Source organism: Dipodomys merriami, unplaced genomic scaffold (assembly GCF_024711535.1).
Source record: "Dipodomys merriami isolate MVZ:Mamm:240054 unplaced genomic scaffold, mDipMer1.0.p SCAF_8, whole genome shotgun sequence".
NCBI classification, from domain to species: domain Eukaryota; kingdom Metazoa; phylum Chordata; class Mammalia; order Rodentia; family Heteromyidae; genus Dipodomys; species Dipodomys merriami.
In genome coordinates this window covers 8,519,522-8,539,162 of record NW_027206401.1, presented here as the reverse complement: position 1 = coordinate 8,539,162, position 19,641 = coordinate 8,519,522, and the positions used below count along the sequence as shown (strand labels likewise).

Genomic DNA, 19,641 nt, shown 5'->3' with positions numbered 1-19,641 from the left:
TGCGCTCCTCTCTCACACCTCGCCCTGCGCCGGCCTGGCGAGGCGAGGGGGCCGCCGGGCTCGTGGCCTCTGCCTTCCGGCTGCAGCCGTGTCAGCGAACAAGGCCAGGACCAGCTAGTCGTGTGTCCAGGTAGACACGCAACTGGCCTCCGTTTCCGTTTGGGCTGTGTGCAGCCCTGGCTCAGTGCCACCCACTCTTGCTGTGCAATCAGTCTCTGAGGGGCTGGGCAGGAGTGACGAGTACCCAGCACCCCAGCACCCCTGCTCGCGCGCCCACCCCGCCCCACCCACTCACAGACTGGATGTTTTTGTCGCTGACACTCAACACAGAATTGTCCTTGTGCTCTTGCTGCACAATAACCTGATCCCGCTTGCTCCTGAGATCTGATTGACATCTCTGAGCCCCGCCCCCAGCTCAGAAAGGACATGGGGAGGCAGGAGGGGGGTGTTGGGGGTAGACCCCGACACAGGCCAGGGCTTGTTCTCAAAACAAGTAGGAGAGTTCTGAGGGCGCTGGGCTTCACTGGGCTATGCAGATCATACGTTTCTCCCTCTTTTCCTGGGCGCAGCGGGCAGAGCTGGTGGTCGAGTATGTCTAGTATTTCTTCAGAACATGTGACACATGAAAGGGAATTCTTTTCTCTCACTAAACATCTTCACTGGTGTTTCCTCAGCACTGCCAGCTCCCAGCATTCCAGGCTGCCGCAGCCTCTTTTCTAGGCTCTGAAATGGTGGAGCTGTAGAGCGTCAATAGCCAATACGAGGAGAGTTGGCCTTGCATTTCCTTCCCCTTCTGTGGTGTGTCAGCCTGGAGTGGAAGCGTCCCAGGGGTCCCCCCCCTTACACCACACCTGAGCCATCACAGTGTCCAGTGCTACAGAGGAGGCCGGGACATGGGTGTGTGGCCGTGGTAACCCCAGAGCGGACCCCTCCCCTGCAGGCAGAGGGCTGTGGAGGCAGCGGTCTGGAGGACCCGCTGTCAGCAACGATCAGCCGAGCCAGCCGGGGACGGATGCAGAGGAACGCGCAGGTGAACCTCGTTCATCTGTGAACTGGGTGAACTTTGCTGTAGGAAGCAAGAGTATCCACCGTGAGGGGCAAGCATGCCAACGAGACACATCACGGCTCCTGGCGGGCATTGTCGGGGCCGCCGCCAGGGCTCTGGAATGAATGACAGGCGGGTATTTTGGGGAGCTGAGTGTTAACGACACTCTTTTGTCTTGCAGGATTTGAGCTGCCTCTTCGAGTTATACTTGGAGCCGCTTCAGAATGAGACTTTCCTTACCCAGGATGAGGTACACGACCGCGTCTGCCTGTGGCTGCGTGGAGCGGTGCCACCGGCCCTCCACAGCCTGTGCCATGCTGGCCGCTCAAAGTCCGGGCCAGCGGCCACAGCAGCAGGCAGAGCGCTGCCTAGAAAGTCCCAGGCGCCACGTGGCCTCTGCCATACAAAGCGCAGGGCAGAGCCTGCGCAGGCTTTTTAGAAGGGAGTATGGCTTGAAGTTCCTTTCAGCACATGCGTTTTTAATATTACATCAGAGAAGTCAGTGTTTTCTGTTGCAATACAGAAACATAGGCTGGAGCTTCAGAAGGGCTGTGTGAGGCCCCCCCCCCCCCTCCTTTCCAGCACGTGCTTCTGCTTTGCTGCGCTTTGGGAAGTGATGATTCTTGTGCTGGCCCACAGGGAGCGGGGGCCCGGGTCCTGGCTCCGCGGTGACACGGGGTCCTGGCTCCCCGGCTGACACGCTTCGCTCCTGCCCTTCTCTCAGATGGAGTCACTCTTCGGAAGCCTGCCCGAGATGCTGGAGTTTCAGAAGGTCTTTCTGGAGACCCTGGAGGACGGCATCTCAGCCTCCTCAGACTTCAATGTTCTGGAAACACCCTCTCAGTTTAGAGTAAGTGGTTCTGATGAGAGCAAAGAGGTGGATACAGCCACACGGTCCCCCTTCTCCCCTCCCTGTGACAGTGCTGTCCTGGTCAAGGCACATTTCTCCCAGCATGGGGGGGGCTGCATCCCTGGGGCCAGCAGCTGGCAGCCCCCTCTGCGGCCACTTGGCTGTGGAGCACGCAGTGCCTTTCGTACACCCTTGCAGAAGGGAGTCTGACACAGCTGCTTCTGCAGCGTGGGCGCCGGCCCTGTACCTGGGAGGCAGCTAGACACCAGGGTGGACCGGAAGCGCTCCAGAGACAAGGGTGGACGTGTGGTCCACAGCCTTCGCCCTGATCGACGGAGCTGGCTGTTACCCTGAGATCTTACTGCAGTGTCTTCTGCTCCGATGGCACGCCGCGTCTGAAGGCGTGGCCGCTGCGGGGGCAGCGGGCCATCGTCTGCGCGCACGGCTTGGGCCCGGGCGCTGCACTGCTGATGTCCGCGGTGTTTCATGGCTGTCACACCACGGAAGCCAGTGCGTCCCGAGGGACGTGTCCAATGTCTCTCTCTCTCTCTCTCCTCTCCTTCCAGAAGTTGCTGTTTTCCCTGGGAGGCTCTTTCCTCTATTATGCCGACCACTTTAAACTGTACAGTGGCTTCTGTGCTAACCATATTAAAGTTCAGAAGGTTCTAGAGCGAGGTGAGTTCATACCTTTTTATGGCTGTTGAACTTTGAACCATTAATAAAGGATAACTGGGCCTGGGAAGGTGGCTCAGTGGTAGAGCGCTTGCCTTGCATGCATGAGGCCCTGGGTTCGATCCCTCAGCACCACATAAGCAGAAAAAGCTGGAAGTGGCGCTGTGACTCAAGTGGCAGAACACTGGCTTGAGCTGAAGAGCTGAGGGGCAGCGTCCTGGCCCAGAGTTCAGGCCCCATGACCAAAACAACAACAAAAAAGAGTAAAGGATAAGTGTATTTAGCAGGGCGGGGCAGGTGTCATTTTGAGTGACGGAAGCCAAGGGGAAGTATTGCTCACTCAGGCGGGGGAGCCACCTCAGGTGATTGCACCGTGGGCCACTCTGCCCTTTGGTGACCCGATTCTCGTCACCTCACTCATTCCTGGGCACGCAGGGACGCACAGTGTTGTTTTGTGAACCCTCTTCTGAGCCATCTGCAAACAGCACTGTGGTGTCGGAGATGAGACCCGGTGAGCGTCTCTGCCCATGCTCTCCCCCCCCCCCCCCCCCCCGCTCTGGTCCCTCAAGGAGGCATGGCGAGGTCCTCCCTCCTCTGTGTCTCGCTGTCCCCATCGATGCAGCTTTGCCTTGCCATCCCAGGAGTCCCTGGTTCAAAACATGGGGCTCCAGTGCTTCCCCCCATCCACTCTAAACGGAGGTCTCAGCCCACTGGGCTCGCCTCCCACACACACCTTCACGGGTGGCCTACAGCTGAGAGGAACAGTGCCACAGCTGCCCCCCTGCATCCGGCCGCGGGCTGGGCAGGGCAGGGCTGGGCAGGGCAGGGCAGGGCAGGGCAGGGCAGGGCAGGGCTGGGCAGGGCAGGGCAGGGCAGGGCAGGGCTGCCGCGCTGCACATTGTGCACTTTGTTCTTGGAACAGAGCCCCACAAGGGGGTCCCACCTTCACGTCCTGTTCATCCACACCTCTGGCCAGGCAGTGGCGCTGTGGGGTTCAAAGTGGCAGCTGCCGAGTCCCCGCATGGTATGGGACGTCCAACATGCACCCTGCACGCACCTGAATGCCTGCGGGCCCTTGGCACTGCCAGGGTCGTAACCCCTCTGACGGAAGGTTCAGTCTGGGCAGGCTGTGGAGGCAAAGGTGACACCTTACAGCGTCCTCAAAGGAGACCCCTGCAGAGACGGACTAAGCAACCAGCAGTGCTAGGCCAGTGGAGCAACGCCGTTTTCCTAGAGGGGTCTCTGTAGGGCATGGCACAGCGCCTGGATCGCACTGACTGCTGGCTTTACCATTTGTGTGAAGCGCTCTGTGGCCGTGTGTGTGGCGTGAGGCGCTGCCCTGTGACTTGGGTCTCCTGGAGTTGGCGCTGTACTCTCCGCATCCCTCCCTCACAGGATTCCAAGCCGTGACTCTGCGTCCCCCATTAATAACCGGGTACCCACTGTTGTGCCGGGAATTTTATTATAGGACAGCATTAGGAAGTCCATAAACATGATGACATAAAACTCCAGTAACCTGGGCACTAGTGGCTCACGCCTGTAATCCTAGCTACTCAGGAGGCTGAGATCTGAGGATCGTGGTTCAAAGCCAGACCAGGCAGGGAAGACTCTTCTCTCTAATTAATCACAGAAAGAGCCTGAAGTGGCGCTGTGGCTCAAATGGTAGAGTGCTACCCTTGAGCAAAAAGGAACTTAAGAGACAGTGCCTAGGCCCAGAGTTGAAGGCCCAGGCCTGGCAAAAAAAACCCCACAACAAAACATCAATAAAAGCCCCAATCTGTATTAAAAAATGAACGAAGCACTGTAGTTTGATTCTTGTAATCTGGATCTTTTCTCCATTGCTTGCAGCTAAAACCGACAAGGCCTTCAAGGCTTTTCTGGATGCCCGGAACCCCACCAAGCAGCACTCCTCCACGCTGGAGTCCTACCTCATCAAGCCAGTCCAGCGGGTGCTCAAGTACCCACTGCTGCTCAAGGAGCTCGTGTCCCTAACCGACCACGAGAGCGAGGAGCATTACCACCTGACAGGTGAGGCCGGCGGGCGGCTCTGCTCTGCCCTGACCGCTCGCTGCTCAGCGCCGCCAGGACCAGCCAGTGTCCTGTCCTGTCAGTCACACTGATTCTCATCTCCGTGACAGCTCGGTGCGGCCGTGCCTTCCGAGCGCACAGAGGCTTCTGTGTTTCTCCAGTGAGATCTTACTAAACTCCTCTGCACGAGTGTTCCCGCCTGAACTTTCACGAAGAGGCCATCTGTGCGCAGGCCGCTTGGCTTGTAGCTGAAAATCAGGCCTCTCTCTCCACCTCTGGGGAGGTTCGCTGGTTTATGGCTCCCGGCCAAGACGGGTGAGGTGCCCTCTTGTGGAGATCTCTGAAAGCGCACAACGTTGACACCAGCGTGTCAGTGCAGGCAGAGGTGCTTCATTTGTAACATTGGAAAGACTTGGAAATGACTCACTCCCTGAGTTTCGTTGCCAAAAGCATGCAGCCTGCCACTTGAGAGCAGAGCATCCCTTGGAGGAGATGCGTCCCTGGGACCAGAGAGAAAGGGATTTTATACTCTACATCAAAATGAGCAAGCCCAGTTAAGTCACCTGCCACGAAACTCCTGGGGAGATAAACAGATTAACGACGTTCAGTAGCACTGAGTTATAAGTACCAAGAAGTATGTAAATTAAGCTTGCTATTTTTTTTCCATGATAAACATGCATTGGTATCATAAACAGTGAAGGTAGTTGAATTCTGTAAGAAAATGACAGGCATTGTGATTGTTAGGTTTTAAAAAGAGGTAGCCGAGTAAGAACTGCACCAGCACGCACATGGTATTCAGGTAAGGGGTAGGTTTATTCAGTAGACCTGCTGGGACCAGGCAAGGTTGGCACTCCACGTGGCTGGGAAAGGCCTGGGAATGAGAGAGAGCTGGGAAGAGAGGAAAGAGAGAGAAAAGAGCAGAGAGAGGGGTAAGAACAGTAGCACTCACGTGGTATTCAGGTAAGGGGTAGACCTGCTGGGACCAGGCAAGGTTGGCACTCCACGTGGCTGGGAAAGAGAGAGAGTAAGAGAGCAAGAAAAGAGCAGCAAGAGCTAGAAACGAACAGAGAGAGAAAAAAAGGGGAGGGTCTGGGCCTGGGCTAGCCCTTATGTAGGGTATGGGTGGGGAAAGGTGTGGCCACATCAAATTCAGATGTGACCTCTTCCAGGTGTCCCAGTTGCCTAGGTAACGCAGGTACTGGGTGGAGACTTTGCTGCGAGGAGGGTGGAGTCTGCTCGCCATCCAGGTGCAGACCTTACAGTGATTAGTACTGAAATGCTATAAAGAGCTCATTTTGCATTAAGAACTTTTCCTCCAAATTCTCCCCAGAATGAACTAAAATGTCAAAGCAGGGGATATACTAAATTAGGAGACAGCCTGCCTTTTGGCCGGCTGGCTGCTTTTGTCTGTCATGTGCCCTCGTCCACAGTTAGAGCACAAGGATGGGAACAGGCGTGCTGGCTCTTAGCACATCAAAGGCATCCGTAAGCTCTCCCTGAAACCAGGGGCGTGGATTCTGGTTCTAGTGCGGGGTCCTGAGAGGGGTGGAAAACAAGGTGTGTGTGTATGGGGGGGGTGCAGTGTCCAGCTCATCTTGGGTTGGATTCTGGCTCCACCTCCCCTGCTTTTCTCCGCTGTGAAATGGCTTTGGTGGCAGTGACTGAGTTATGGCAAGGATGAGACGGTGCCACAAATCACCACTGCCGTCCAGGCCACGCAGGTAGCTCTGCCTTCATGTTAGCTTATGCTAATGTCAGCGACAGAGAGGCTTTAAGGTAGATGTTTAACTGTTATTCATGGTAATGACTGGATTGGCTGCTGCTGGTGAGAACTGGTGTTCAGTCCTGGCTTGAGTCCCGAGTGCTCTTGTTCCTGCTATTGGAGAAGTAGAACAAATGTGCTCTCCTGTTTTACAGAAGCACTCAAGGCAATGGAGAAAGTAGCCAGCCACATCAATGAGATGCAGAAGATCTACGAGGATTATGGGACTGTGTTTGACCAGCTGGTCGCGGAGCAGAGCGGCACAGAGAAGGAGGTGCTGTGTGGGGCTGAGCTCGGGAGGGAAGGAGGGAGGCCCGGGGCCTGGGCAGATAGTGCGAGGGTCACTTGGATCCCATGGCAGAGGCCCGACAGTCCAGAGGCTGGGACTCAGGGAAGGTGGGGCTGGCCAGGGCGGGAGGGGAGCGGACTTGCACGGAGGGCTGAGGGCTTCTCCTTTTTTCATTTTTAACATCAAATATTAGTGCCTGCCTCCTTACTTAAACCAGTCCAAGTGGAATTTGGATATTTTCTATTTTGTTCAATAGCCCCCCCCCCCCCTTTTTTTTTTCCTGTGCCGGTACTGGTTTGAACTCAGGGCCTGGGCACTGTCCCGTTTTCGCTCAAGGCTGGCTTTCTTCCACTTGAGCCACAACTCCACTTTCAGCTTTTTGGAGGTAAAGAGTCTCACGGGCTTTCCTGTCCAGGCTGGCTTTGAACTTGAGTCTTCAGATCTCAACTTCCTGAGTAGTTAAGATTACAGATATGAGCTACGGCACCAGCTAAATTTGGAATCTTCTGCTTTTAAATCCACCAGAAACAATATAGTTTAAATAGAAATGTGGCAAGAACAGGAAGAAGCAGAATTTTTCATAATGACCATCTGCAGTTAGTGCTTTGTTCTTAGGAGGCTTCATGTGGTTTGGGGCTCGAGGTGGCAAGCTTGAAGGCTTGCAGCAAGCCTGGACACGGTGCTAGGATTAATGTCATGGAAATGGAAGTCGCTCAAGAGCACGCCTCACCTGGGCAAGTGTGTACCGGGGCAAGGCCCTCAGCTCCCTATTACTTCTCCAACACTTGGATGCTTGGCTTAGATGTAGGAAGCCTCCATGTTTAATGCCTCACGTTGACAAGAGTGGTAAAAACCAAAGAGAATGTACTTGCATTTTATCAAAGAATGTGTGTGTGTGTGTATACACACGCACATATACATCTATATATACATACATGCACACACACATGGATTCATGGATGGGTCCGTCCACAGACAGATGGATAGATAGAATTTGTTGTCTATCATGAAACTCCACCTCTGGGGTTTCTATATCTTGTTTGCATCCTGTCTTTACAATCTAGGTAACAGAACTTTCCATGGGGGAACTTCTGATGCACTCTACAGTTTCGTGGTTGAATCCATTTCTGTCTCTAGGAAAAGCCAGAAAGGACCTTGAACTCACAGTATTTGGTTAGTATTCCATTCTGTTCCGTTCCATTCCATTCCATAAACTTAAAAATTGATGAGCCATGGTGGAAGAACTCCCGCTGCAGCCGTGGCCCAATTTTCAGGAGTTAGAACATTCACTGTGGTGGCTCCAGCTAGTTAAACTCATCATCTGCTCTCTTCTGCTGAGGCCAAGAGTTACGGGCACAGATCTCCCCAGGCAATTTCAAAACCTGCTATCTTAAGACTCCGTTGTATTTCAACATCTCTGAACTGTCACTGGGAGCTGGGAGAGCAAGTGCGAATAGCTACGTATTGTCTCTGAGGTGAACTGGCGTCCTCAGCTTCAGCAAGTGCAGAATGGAGGAATGTTGGGTCCCACTTCAGATAATGGCTTTTAAACAAGCAGAAGGTGGAGCTGCTACTCACGCAGTGTTGGCAAAGTGGGGCCTTTCCAGGGTCATAAACTTGAAGAGCTTTGTTCAAGTAAAACATTCAGCTTTACTTTTAGCCTTGGAAAAGAGTTTGTATGAAATAATAAAAGGCTTTTCTCTTTTCTTTAGTTTTTAAGAGAGCTGTCATACTGGTCTATAAAGAAAACTGCAAACTGAAAAAGAAATTGGTAAGACACAAATTACGTTTAATTAAAGCTACCTTTTCACGCCCTGTCTCCCTGTACTGTAACTCAAAAGTGCGCTTGGTGCCATGGCCTTACTGACTGTGGTGCTGCTTCAGAGGGAACCATGAGTCACATATTTCAAGTCGCCTCATGAAAGGAGAGGGAAGCCATGGATGGCTTTGTGTCATTCTTGCTTAGACCCCCAGACTCCTGTGATGCCCACCTCTACACAGGAGCTGCCCTGGGAGAGCCTGAGGCTTCTGTTCCCTATGCTCACCTTCAGCCCTGGCTGACAGCTTCCTTAACCCTTTTCCTGCTGGACTTTGTCTTTGCAGCCCTCAAATTCCCGACCTGCGCATAGCTCTGCTGACTTGGACCCGTTTAAATTCCGCTGGCTGATCCCTATATCTGCTCTTCAAGTCAGACTGGGGAACACAGCAGGTAACAGCTTTGTTGTTTTGGGTAGTGCATGCATGCCAGAGTAAGTGTCTTAGGAGACTTGAGTTGGGGCGTGAAGAGGTTGGAAGGGGTTGGCGTGTTAGTCAGCTCTCATCTCTCTTACGAAGTATCTAGGTGACCGCCATTTAAGGAAGAAAGACTGGCTCACAGTTGCAAAGTAGTCCTTTCAAGTGGTCTTAACCAGAGTATTTTAGCACAATTATAATGTTTTCTTGTTTCCATTTCCTTTGATGCAGGAACAGAAAATAACTCCATATGGGAGCTGATCCATACAAAGTCAGAAAGAGAAGGACGGCCAGAAACAATCTTTCAACTGTGTTGCAGGTATCCTGACTTCCAAAAAATAAAACCAATGGAAATCATGACAGTTACGCCTTTACAAAAGGCAACTGTGAGTCTAGTAGAAGACGACAGTGGTCGGCTGTTTATATTTCAGTCTTAGAACGACCAGCTGTCACCACCTTTTGTCAGCCAGGCAAGCCAGTCCAGGTGCGTGGCTTGCTGTGGATCTAGCCTGAGGGTGCAGGGAAGTGCTGGCCAGGACTGGGCCTCAGGAACAATCCCAGGGCCTAGAATGAAGCCAGCCAGACCCTCTGCACACTTCACTGCGTATTCTCTACCCCCAGTGACAGTGAGAGCAAAACCAGCATCGTGAAGGTGATTCGTTCGATTCTGAGGGAGAACTTCAGGCGTCACATCAAGTGCGAGTTACCGCTGGAGAAGACATGTAAGGATCGCCTGGTACCTCTGAAGAACAGAGTTCCCGTTTCAGCCAAACTAGGTGAGAATTCTGCTAGCTCGGAGCTCAAGAAAAGATTCCCTCAGAAGATAGGTGTTCTTGGGATACAGCTATAAGTTACTTTGTCAGACCTCCTTCTAGAGACCTAAGCAATGCCCCTTGCTCACAGATATCCTTTGAGAAGAACATGTCCACCTCCCTTGTCCGATGCCAGCCAGCCAGGTCCAGTCTCACTATAGCTCCTACACTTCCTAGAACTAGGCATCTACACAGTGAATTCTTAATGAGTTGAGGTCAAGAAATTAGTATTTCATTCTTACCACTCAATAAGTGGGCAGGTAATCCATTCCAGATAACACTGTTCTTAAACACTGAGTGTTTCTAAAAATTAAAAGTGTTTCTAAAACCTTCTGACTTAGCTGTTTTACAAAATGCATAACTTCACTTTTTGTTCCTCATCAGTCTGATGTGGACTTACTGTAAACTTCCTATTTTTCTCCAATGTCAGAATATGCTATGGCCACCAAAACCTAAATGCTCTGTTGCCTGCCTATGGAAACATTCAAACTAAGCCCCCTTTCCCCAAGAGAACAAAATTAAATACACATAATACTCAAAGTACAAATGGCTAGAAATGTCAGCAGAGACAACTCTAGTGAGATAGGGAACTTTTAGTTGAGCTGCAAAGGAAAGAAAGGAAAAAATACACTCAGAGATGTAGTATCATCTTGATTATGAGATCACAAAGTACTTCAGTACAAGTGCAAAACATAGGTTTCATTAGTGATTAGATTTTCAAGGCAGTCATTGGCAAAAATAAGAATTCTAGCCCTTAGTGTAATCGACAGCTTATTGTTCTACTTAAATAATGAAGCTCTGGTCACCTAAAACTGCTGAAGTACTCCAACTTACAATTTTCTTTTTTCTTTCTTACTTTTTTGTCCAAGTCTGGGACTTGAACTCAGTGTCTGATACTTTTGCTCACTGGCTTGTGCTCTGCTACCTGAGCCATCACTCCAAGCCCTCAACTTACAATTTCAAATAAACACAAGTAAAACTTCCATACTTGCGGGATCTCTGTTTTTAGTCTAACTGCAGGCTAAAGGTAACGGAGGTCAGATAATTAGAGAACCTCAGTGGTAGTTAAGCCGTCTCTACCTGTGTACTGCTTCTGTCTCTGCAGCCTCGTCCAGGTCTTTGAAAGGCCTCAGGACGTCCTCTGGCGGTGAGTGGCCCAGTGAGCCCAGCAAGGGCCACTCGCTGGACTCCGACGAGGGCAGCCTGAGCAGCGGCACCCAGAGCAGCGGCTGCCCGGTGGCCGACAGCAGGCAAGAGTGCAAGAGCCCAGCGCCCGAGAGGGAGCCCCATGCCAGCCTGGCCGAGCTCCCCGACGGGCTCATCAAGGAGAGTGACATTCTGAGCGACGAGGACGAGGACTCCCACCACTCTCTGAAAGAAGGCAGCCCCACCAAGGACATCGAGATCCAGTTCCAGAGACTGAGAATCTCTGAGGAGGACGACACACAGCCAGCGGGGCCGCAGCCTGTCACCGGCGCGGGCGAGGGCCAGCAGGGAGGGGAGCAGCCCAAGCTGGTCCGGGCCCACTTCTGCCCCATTAAACGGAAGGCAAACAGCACCAGGAGAGACAGAGGGCCGCTGCTGAAGGCACAGACGCGTCACCAGTCTCTTGACAGTCAACCTGAAAGTGCCAACATGGATCTAAATCTGGTTTTAGAGAGAGAATTCAGTGTCCAGAGTTTAACTTCGGTTGTGAACGAGGAGTGTTTTTATGAAGCACAGAGCCAGGGCTCCTCATAGTCCAGCACCTGAGGCGGCTGCACGGCTCACTGACGTCCAAACTGGTGGCAAAGTGGAAATTGCAGAAAAACGACATTATTGGATTTTGTGCAGTACACATTTCCCCACAAAATCACTGTAAAGATTTAAGTTATTTTAATTTATTGTGGATCAGAAAACTAGATTAAACTGGTCAGAATATGTAAATTACTTAGCTTATATCCCTTTTGAGCAGGTATCAAAATGATTTAGAATCCTTAAAATTTGCATTATAATTATTATAAGTTATGTGGCAAAGGTAAAGTTGGGAAAGTTGTGATGAACTGCTTTTCAAGGGTCACTTTTTCCAATCCTCTGGGCATTTTCATTGAGCTGTTCAGATTTTGCTTTATTTAAAGCATATTTAAGTTATTTTAATGTGGTTTAGGGGCACAATGTGCAGATATCTCATTGGAAGTTGTAACAGATGCTGTTTATACTAAACGTGTCATACCTATGCAGTATATATTAAAAGAAAGCTTGTACTGTACCTTACTTGATATTTATTTTCTCTACCAAACTGTATAGTAAAAGGAACGTAAGTCATCTGGTCACTGGTATTTATTATCATTCTGTAGACAGACAAATCCCCCTGTACAATGCTCCATACTAGGAATCAGTGTGTCAGGGAGCAGCTAGCATCTGTAACTCTCCTCCTCCTCCTCCTCTTTCTCCACAATTTTCCGTTTCTTTTGCCTAAGTTCTTCTCTGAAATTATAAGCAAAGAGCTGAGGGTCTTCATCGCACATCCTTCTGTATATGTCACAGAGGCTCTTAAAGTGCAAGACTGAGAGCTGGGTGGGCCGAAGAGTCGGGTCTATGTCCGCCAGCTGTAGCAGCCTTCCAGTGCTTTCCAGGCGCTGAGCTTCAGGGAATAACATTCTGAGGAATTGAAAAAAAAAAAATCAGGACAACCACAATGCCCTGTTATGTCCTTGAAAATGACAGGGTTCCAGTGACAGGGTTCCAGGTAACTGATACCCCGAGGGCATGGCAGAGGCCCACTGAAGCCTCCCGGGTGCCCCGGGCACCGAATGACCTACAAGAGGCAGATCTCACGTGCCCTGCAAGGATCCAACAAGGAAGAATTTTTCCAAGGCTAAATCAAGACACCTTTAAGGGGTGATGTCTGCTCAGCTGCGTGGTGTTCATTTGCTTGTATGCTGACGGAAGTTGTCTATATTACTTTTTTTTTTTTTTGTCAGTCATGGGGCCTGAACTCTAGGCCTGGGCGCTGTCCCTCAGCTCTTCAGCTCAAGGCGAGCGCTCTACCACTTGAGCCACAGCACCACTTCCAGCTTTTTCTGCTTATGTGGTGCTGAGGAATTGAACCCAGGGCCTCATGCATGTGAGGCAAGCACTCTACCACTGAGCCACCTTCCCAGCCCCTATGTTACTTCTCAAGGGACAGAAATTTGATGCTCTGTAATTTCAATGTGTCCATCTTTAGCTACAGTATTCACTCTTTTAGGGTGACCTGTTTTCCAAAGTTACACAATTGCTGAAATTTTGTTTTTCTTTTGGTGCCGGTACTGGGCTTGACCTCAGGGTCTGAGTGCTGTTCCTCTGCATTTTCCACTCAAGGCTGGCACTCTGCCTCTGCATCTCCACTTCTGGCCTTTTGTTGGTTAACTGGAGATGAGTCTCTCAGATTTGTCTGCCCAGGCTGGCTCCAAACTATGATCCTTAGATCTCAGCCTCCTGAGTAGCAAGGATTACAGGGGTAAGCCACTGGCACCCGGCTTGAAGATAGTTTTGAAACATCTGTAAAAGTGGTTTGAAGTATATCCTTTACATTTCACCTACCAGAACTATTTTCAAACACTGGACTGCCTGAACCACTGTGACGTCCACCTGGACTTTGTGCTCTCTCCCACTCAGCCTCTGCAGGGCTAGCTGAAAGGCAGCATGGCAGTTCTGGGGTTTTCTTCCCGGGCGGTGGTGCTCCCATGCCCCCCTACTTTCAGAGTACATGGTCCACTTCTGTGGCAAAGAGGATCTGGTGACGGTTCTTATTACCTGGGATCCATTTCACTTTGGACTTGGCCTATGTTTTTGGTTTTGTTTGGTCGCAGGTACAATCTAAAATGGACATCTACACTGCCAGCACTGACCTGGACTGGAGAGGCTGTGAGCTCGCCATCAGCGCTTGCGCAGGTACGAGTGGGTTTCGTGGTGTTTGTATTGAGTTGCCCTCTGTCTAAGGACATGCTTGAGAACCAGGAAGCAAATCCAACTTTTGGGCAACCAAACTCTGCGACAGAGGAACCCTGCAAGCACACGTGCACTTGGTGGGCGTGCCTCTGTGCCTGCCTGCTGCTCCACGCGGGGACCTGTGCCCCGGGGAACCGACCGGCCCTGCGGTCGCCATACGGCGGTTCCCACCGGTTAGCTTGGAGAACCTCCAGTGCGGCCCCACTTGCAGGTGTGCACACAGAGACCCCATGCTGCAGTGGGCGCTGAGCCACACGGAGGACTCAGCTTGGCAGACACAGATTTGTCACTTCTAAGGCTTCTGGACACAGTTGCTTTTCTTTCAGTTCTAAGTCTTTATGACATCTGTGCCCTTTAGCACAGGGGCACAGACCTTTTTCTCTACCAAGAGCCATTTGGATATTTATAAACAAAATTCTCCAGACATACAGAGTTATTAATACAGGCAGACAGCCTGGACCGCCAACGACACTGCAGCCCTGCTCAGCACCTGAAACCGCTGGACAGACGCTGGCTGTCGTGAGACCGTGATGGTCCATAGGCCAGATTCTTCCTGATGATTCCAGATGCAGGATGGCAACTCTCATGCACCATGGGTTGACTTTCATGTGAAAGCATAACTCATGTAACTGTAATAGCCCTGATCCATGGGGGGAAATCATAGAAAGTGCGTCCTACTTTTAGAAATCCTGGAATAAACTGGTCTGGGCCTAGAGCTTACTGGAGCATGTCTAGAGCAATGGTCTGGGCCTGGAGCTTGCTGGAATGTGTCTAGAGCAGTGGTCTGGGACTAGGGCTTGCTGGAGCATGTCTAGAGCAATGGTCAGGGCCTGGAGCTTGCTGGAGCATGTCTAGAGCAATGGTCTGGACCTGAGCTTGCTGGAACGTGTCTAGAGCAGTGGTCTGGGCCTAGAGCTTGCTGGAGCATGTTTAGACCAATGGTCTGGGCCTAGAGCTTGCTGGAATGTGTCTAGAGCAGTGGTCTGGGCCTAGAGCTTGCTGGAATGTGTCTAGAGCAATGGTCTGGGCCTGGAGTTTGCTGGAATGTGTCTAGAGCAATGGTCTGGCTGGAGCTTGTTGGAGCATGTCTAGAGTAAGGGTCCAGGTGAGTAATGGGCTCCATTCATTTCAGTAACCACCTTCAGTACAGACAGGGCTCAAAAACTAAATGAAGAAAGAAACAAAGTGCAGGTCATCCTGTGCAACTGTCAGTTTCAGGGTGTACCTGGGATCAAACAGCCCTTTGTGGTGACCGAATTTTGCTTATCAGTGGATCAAACTAAGCACCAATCACATATGCCTTTAAGAGAGTCAAAAAGCAAGAAAGAGCAGAGAGATTCTTACCCGAGTCCTCGATAACAGTATTTCCTTCGGAACTGAAACGCATTCTTAACAACCTTTTCCACCATCTTGAAAGGCTGCTGAATCTTGGGCTGGATCAAGGGTGTGAAGTGCACCACTCCCACGTCTACCTTGATGGCAAGCAAACATGAGTCACTGGGTGGCCCAAGACCCTGACGAAGCAATTCACCTCTGAGAATTCCTCTGCAGGGGCGCAAGGTTCCGAGAGCAGTGTCGTATGCAAATCTTTCCCCGTCTACTTCCCCTTTGGCCACGCAAGACACTACCTTTGGATTCAATGACTCAGAAATGCCTGCCAACTCCATTGTTTCTATACTGACACCCACCAGACCTAACGATCACTTAATTTTTTTTTGCAATGGTATAATATATATTGAAATGATTTTAAGACAGGAAGATTAAAGAATAAATTTACAAACACTTCCTTTTGGAATAGAGTTGAGATGGCTGAGTGTATCATAAGACTTCAACTTTTTATTATTGCATTAAAAGTTGCAATGTTTGTATTTTGTAAGCATTGAGACTATGCTCATGTGTTACTTTATGATCCAGAGTTTTAAACATTAAAAACTAAGTGTACGCATGTGCGATCATTTAATTTTAACATACAGTCTTACAATGGCTTTTTAAAATTCCATTCAAGGGCTGGGAAGGTGGCTCAGTGGTAGAGTGCTTGTCTTGCATGCACGAGGCCCTGAGTTCAATTCCTCAGTACCACAGAAGTAGAAAAAGCCGGAAATGGCGCTGTGCCTCAAGTGGTAGAGCGCTAGCCTTGAACTGAAGAGCTGAGGGACAGTGCCCAGGCCCAGAGTTCAGGCCCCACGACTGACAACAACAAAAAAATTCCATCCAAAGCATTAAAGCTAACAGGTAAATAATAGAACCCATATTGTCTATTAGTGAAAAGTAAGCGGTGGTGGCAGGGTCTACTGTAAGGCGGGGCTTCAGTGGAGGCTTCAGTGGTGCCCAGAAACCCCTGGTGCTGAACTCCCCAGGAAGGGAATCATTAGGATACTGACTATTTGGAATACAGACACTGATATGCAGCAGGGCTGGTCATGTGCACAGTTCACATAGCACCAGGACTTTCCCATGGCATCCCCAGGAGGCCTGGGCAGGATCAAAACAAAAGGGAAACTACCAAAAATGTTCATGTTTGACAGATTTTAAGCTGTTCCTAGCTGTTGAGAGTCTTTAATACAAGAAAAAACTGTTCAGGCTTATCTATCTAGTTAGAGATTTACATTCTTCCTTATTCCACAAGTACATTCTAAGAATGTATGCATTATGAATGTGTTTATAATGAATACATTCTTGAGAAGCACAAGAGGAAATACTGAAAGACGAGAGAAACTGAGTCAGAACAGTTACAATGTGCATGCACACAGGCTGACAGAGACCTTGGCCAAAGCAGATGTCTGCAGGGATTCCTGGACTCACGCGTGCTCCCTCAAGGCTGACGGAGACACAGTGATCACACTGTACAGACTTCCCAAAGGCTGACGGAGACACAGTGATCACACTGTAGAGACTCCCCAAAGGCTGACGGAGATACAGTGATCACACTGTACAGACTCGCCAAAGGCTTATGGAGACACAGTGATCACACTGTACAGACTCCCCAAAGGCTGACGGAAACACAGTGATCACACTGTACAGACTCTCGAAAGGCTGACGGAGACACAGTGATCACACTGTACAGACTCCCCAAAGGCTGACGGAGACACAGTGATCACACTGTACAGACTCCCCAAAGGCTGACAGAGACACAGTGATCACACTGTACAGACTCCCCAAAGGCTGACGGAGACACAGTGATCACACTGCCAGCTGGACTGCTCCTTTTCAAAATCCTTGAAGCTACGTAACTCCTTAACAATGGGTGTGCCAGATGGTGATGGGAGAAGTCTTTGTGTGAAGAGTGGAGGGATTCTGGATGTGAAGTGCAGATGTGTCGGCTGCAGCCTCGTTGGCGGCCGCGTCTGCACGTGGCTCTGCTGCGCTGGCCTTCTCTGTGAATCCACTCACCTCATCCTCAATCGTCTCTCCTTCTCTACAGCGACTCCAACTGGGGGCAAGGGCAGCTCTTTGGCAGCAGGGGTGGTAGGGGCTGGCATGAGCTTAGAATGTTCTAGGTAGCAGTGAGCACTGCCATGGCCAGGTCTCTCTCAGGCCCTAATTGTCGTCGGCCTGCAGACCACTTCAGTGACGGTAGACCAGCAGTCATAACAGCGATTAAGAGCAGGGTTATTTTCAAATTGAATACGTTTTGTCAATTGTGCTCTTATAACCATTTTCTTACTTTAGTGGCAGGAACACCCTGTAGGACTTTACAAGACACTCAATTGTGTCCAAAGGTCTGGAGGTGTACAGTCACAGCAAAGACAGGCTAAGGACTATGGAGGTGAATCAGGGGCTTCCTTCTTCTCTCCCGGCCCCTGGCTCCGGGCTGAGTGAGCACTTCTGAGGAAGGAAGGAGATGACCCATGCGTGGGGTCAGGGGGAGCAGCAGCTAAGATAGACCACAATGGTCAAAAAAGCATTTGACTTCCCACAAACTGACACACTGCCTTTACCTTTCATCTTGACTTGAGATGTCTGGGAAGGTTCTAGAGATTTCTCTAGCCTTCTGTGGCCAATAATCAGTGCTCTCTAGCTTTTCTGTCTGTATTTCTCACCCTGCTACCCTGCGACTCATCCCCTCCAACCCTGCCATCCAATTCTCGCAAATCATGCAGTTGCTTCTAACCGCTGTGCAGTCACTCAGAGTGACCCAACCCTGCTGGTCTCCAGAGAAAACCATGCAGCAAAATTCAGCCTGGGATCAAATGTGGCCCCACTTGACTGCATACTGCATAATGTGCAAATTTGGATGAGACCAGTGTCCAGAAGTGGACACGTTTTGTCCTTCCTGAACAGAAACTGCCACTTCCGGCTTCTTTGGATCTTAAAAGTTGGCCCCATCCTTATTTGCTTGATTTCATTTCTTTGAGACAGAACTGGGGCTAATAAATACAGAAAATATCCCATGTTTGCTTACACTTAAAAAATACTACAGAAATATAACAGCAGCTCATGTAAATTTGACTTCCAGAATTTGTATACAAGCTGACATCCAGCTAAAAAAATTCCCAGCTGAAAGAAAATTCCCACTCGCAAACAGGGAGTACAGTGGAGGACTCTAAAGCTCAGATGCAAATCCAGCCAGTTGTCTCCTCTTTGTGGGGGGGAGGACCGGGCAGGGGGGCTCTTCTCCCATCCCTTCCTCTGCTTTCCCACAAAAACAATGCTTAGTATTACTCCGGATCATGGAGACACTGTCTATAGAACCACAGGAAGGCTGTGTGTAGCTACGGTAACAAATACAAAATGCTTTTTACTTATAATTGAGCACTTATTTAATATTATAGCCATGATTCTTTCTTGAGTTTCTAGTCTATTAGAGGGTTAAGTTATAAAAAAGAAATCAGCTGGAGCAACTAGATGCTCTAGCTAATACTTTATTTTTATGTTCCACAGACATTATTATTGTGACCTACTAATATTTTGAATTAAAATATTTATGATGAATTAAAATGTTTCCTTCTAACTCATTATAACGTCAATAGTATCAGCACCAAGTTGATGCAGACCGGAAACTGGAGTAATAAGCTTTTAAATCCCAAATCGTAAAATAGTACAACCCAAATCCCTAGTGAATGATATATGGAGGCAATGAAGTATACCACAGCCCAGATCCTGACGGGCATACCATGCTGAGAGTCAGCCACCACCACCTCATGGAAACACACAGTAACAAAGCAGACTATGGTCTTAAGAAAGGGTCTCCACTGAACCCGCCATGAGGTTCCAGACTATTAACAGACAGGGCTGGAGGGAGGGTGAAGAACCAGGAAGTTGTCCATCGGCTGGGGCTCTGCCATGAGCAGGAGGACAAGGGCTGGTGAGGAAACAGCACCGCGAGCCCTGTGATCAGCAGCGCCATGGCTCAGGCTGACAGTCACACCAGCCCTTGCTGTGGGTCTGGCCCTGTCTGTCGTCTCTTAGGGCTGTGCTATCTATCAGCGTCTGACCAGCTCTTCTGCTGCTCAGATTTCCCTTTTCCCCACATGTCCTGCTCTTCCTGTTTGTTGCTTGGTTTTAAGACACCATCTGAAAGACACCATCTTTTTTATGGGCAAACTGGATTGTATCTTTCGCTCGAGTAACTTATAGAGGCCTGGGGGAGACTCATTGTCCTCACTGTCCTTAGTATCACCAGAATTAAATAAAAACGAAGTCATCATTAAGTTCTGTAACTTGGCAAAATCACCAAGTCCATATGAACCTACTCAGGAAGCCCTGTAGTAGGTACTGGAGCTGAGATGTAAGAGGCCAGTTGGGTTGGGTAGAAGAGAGGGGGTTACAGGACGGGCAGGTCAGGAAGAAGAGTAGAAATGAGGAAACCTCAGGCAGCAGGGCATTGACAAGACCCACTGACAACAACTGCAAACATATTAACAAATCAAACCAGGTTAGGATATGCCGGCTCTCCAAAATAACGCTCAGACTACAGGATGGTCAGACCACAATGAATGCGTATTTATGTTGTCTATGAGCCTAAAGCAAATATACTTT

At 50.0% G+C, this 19,641-nt stretch overlaps 2 protein-coding genes across 8 annotated transcripts in view; one reads left to right on the top strand and one right to left on the bottom strand.

Annotated features, from left to right (window-relative positions):
• Tiam2 (TIAM Rac1 associated GEF 2) overlaps positions 1 to 11,994 on the top strand; it is a 182,248-nt gene extending 170,254 nt beyond the window's left edge. For all 3 annotated transcript variants that reach the window (XM_070010673.1, XM_070010674.1, XM_070010675.1), the window contains 11 exons: positions 1,227 to 1,295; positions 1,770 to 1,895; positions 2,462 to 2,570; positions 4,416 to 4,595; positions 6,513 to 6,631; positions 7,711 to 7,819; positions 8,359 to 8,417; positions 8,750 to 8,855; positions 9,110 to 9,197; positions 9,500 to 9,654; positions 10,796 to 11,994. In XM_070010673.1, coding sequence (XP_069866774.1) covers positions 1,227 to 1,295; positions 1,770 to 1,895; positions 2,462 to 2,570; positions 4,416 to 4,595; positions 6,513 to 6,631; positions 7,711 to 7,819; positions 8,359 to 8,417; positions 8,750 to 8,855; positions 9,110 to 9,197; positions 9,500 to 9,654; positions 10,796 to 11,430 — 1,755 coding nt within the window. In that variant the 3' untranslated portion in view covers positions 11,431 to 11,994. The remainder of the gene's footprint in view (positions 1 to 1,226; positions 1,296 to 1,769; positions 1,896 to 2,461; positions 2,571 to 4,415; positions 4,596 to 6,512; positions 6,632 to 7,710; positions 7,820 to 8,358; positions 8,418 to 8,749; positions 8,856 to 9,109; positions 9,198 to 9,499; positions 9,655 to 10,795) is intronic.
• Positions 11,992 to 19,641, bottom strand: part of Tfb1m (transcription factor B1, mitochondrial) — a 39,483-nt gene continuing 31,833 nt past the window's right edge. For all 5 annotated transcript variants that reach the window (XM_070010678.1, XM_070010683.1, XM_070010680.1 and 2 more), the window contains exons 6-7: positions 15,007 to 15,134; positions 11,992 to 12,330 (exon numbers count right to left, since the gene is read on the bottom strand). In XM_070010678.1, coding sequence (XP_069866779.1) covers positions 12,084 to 12,330; positions 15,007 to 15,134 — 375 coding nt within the window. In that variant the 3' untranslated portion in view covers positions 11,992 to 12,083. The remainder of the gene's footprint in view (positions 12,331 to 15,006; positions 15,135 to 19,641) is intronic.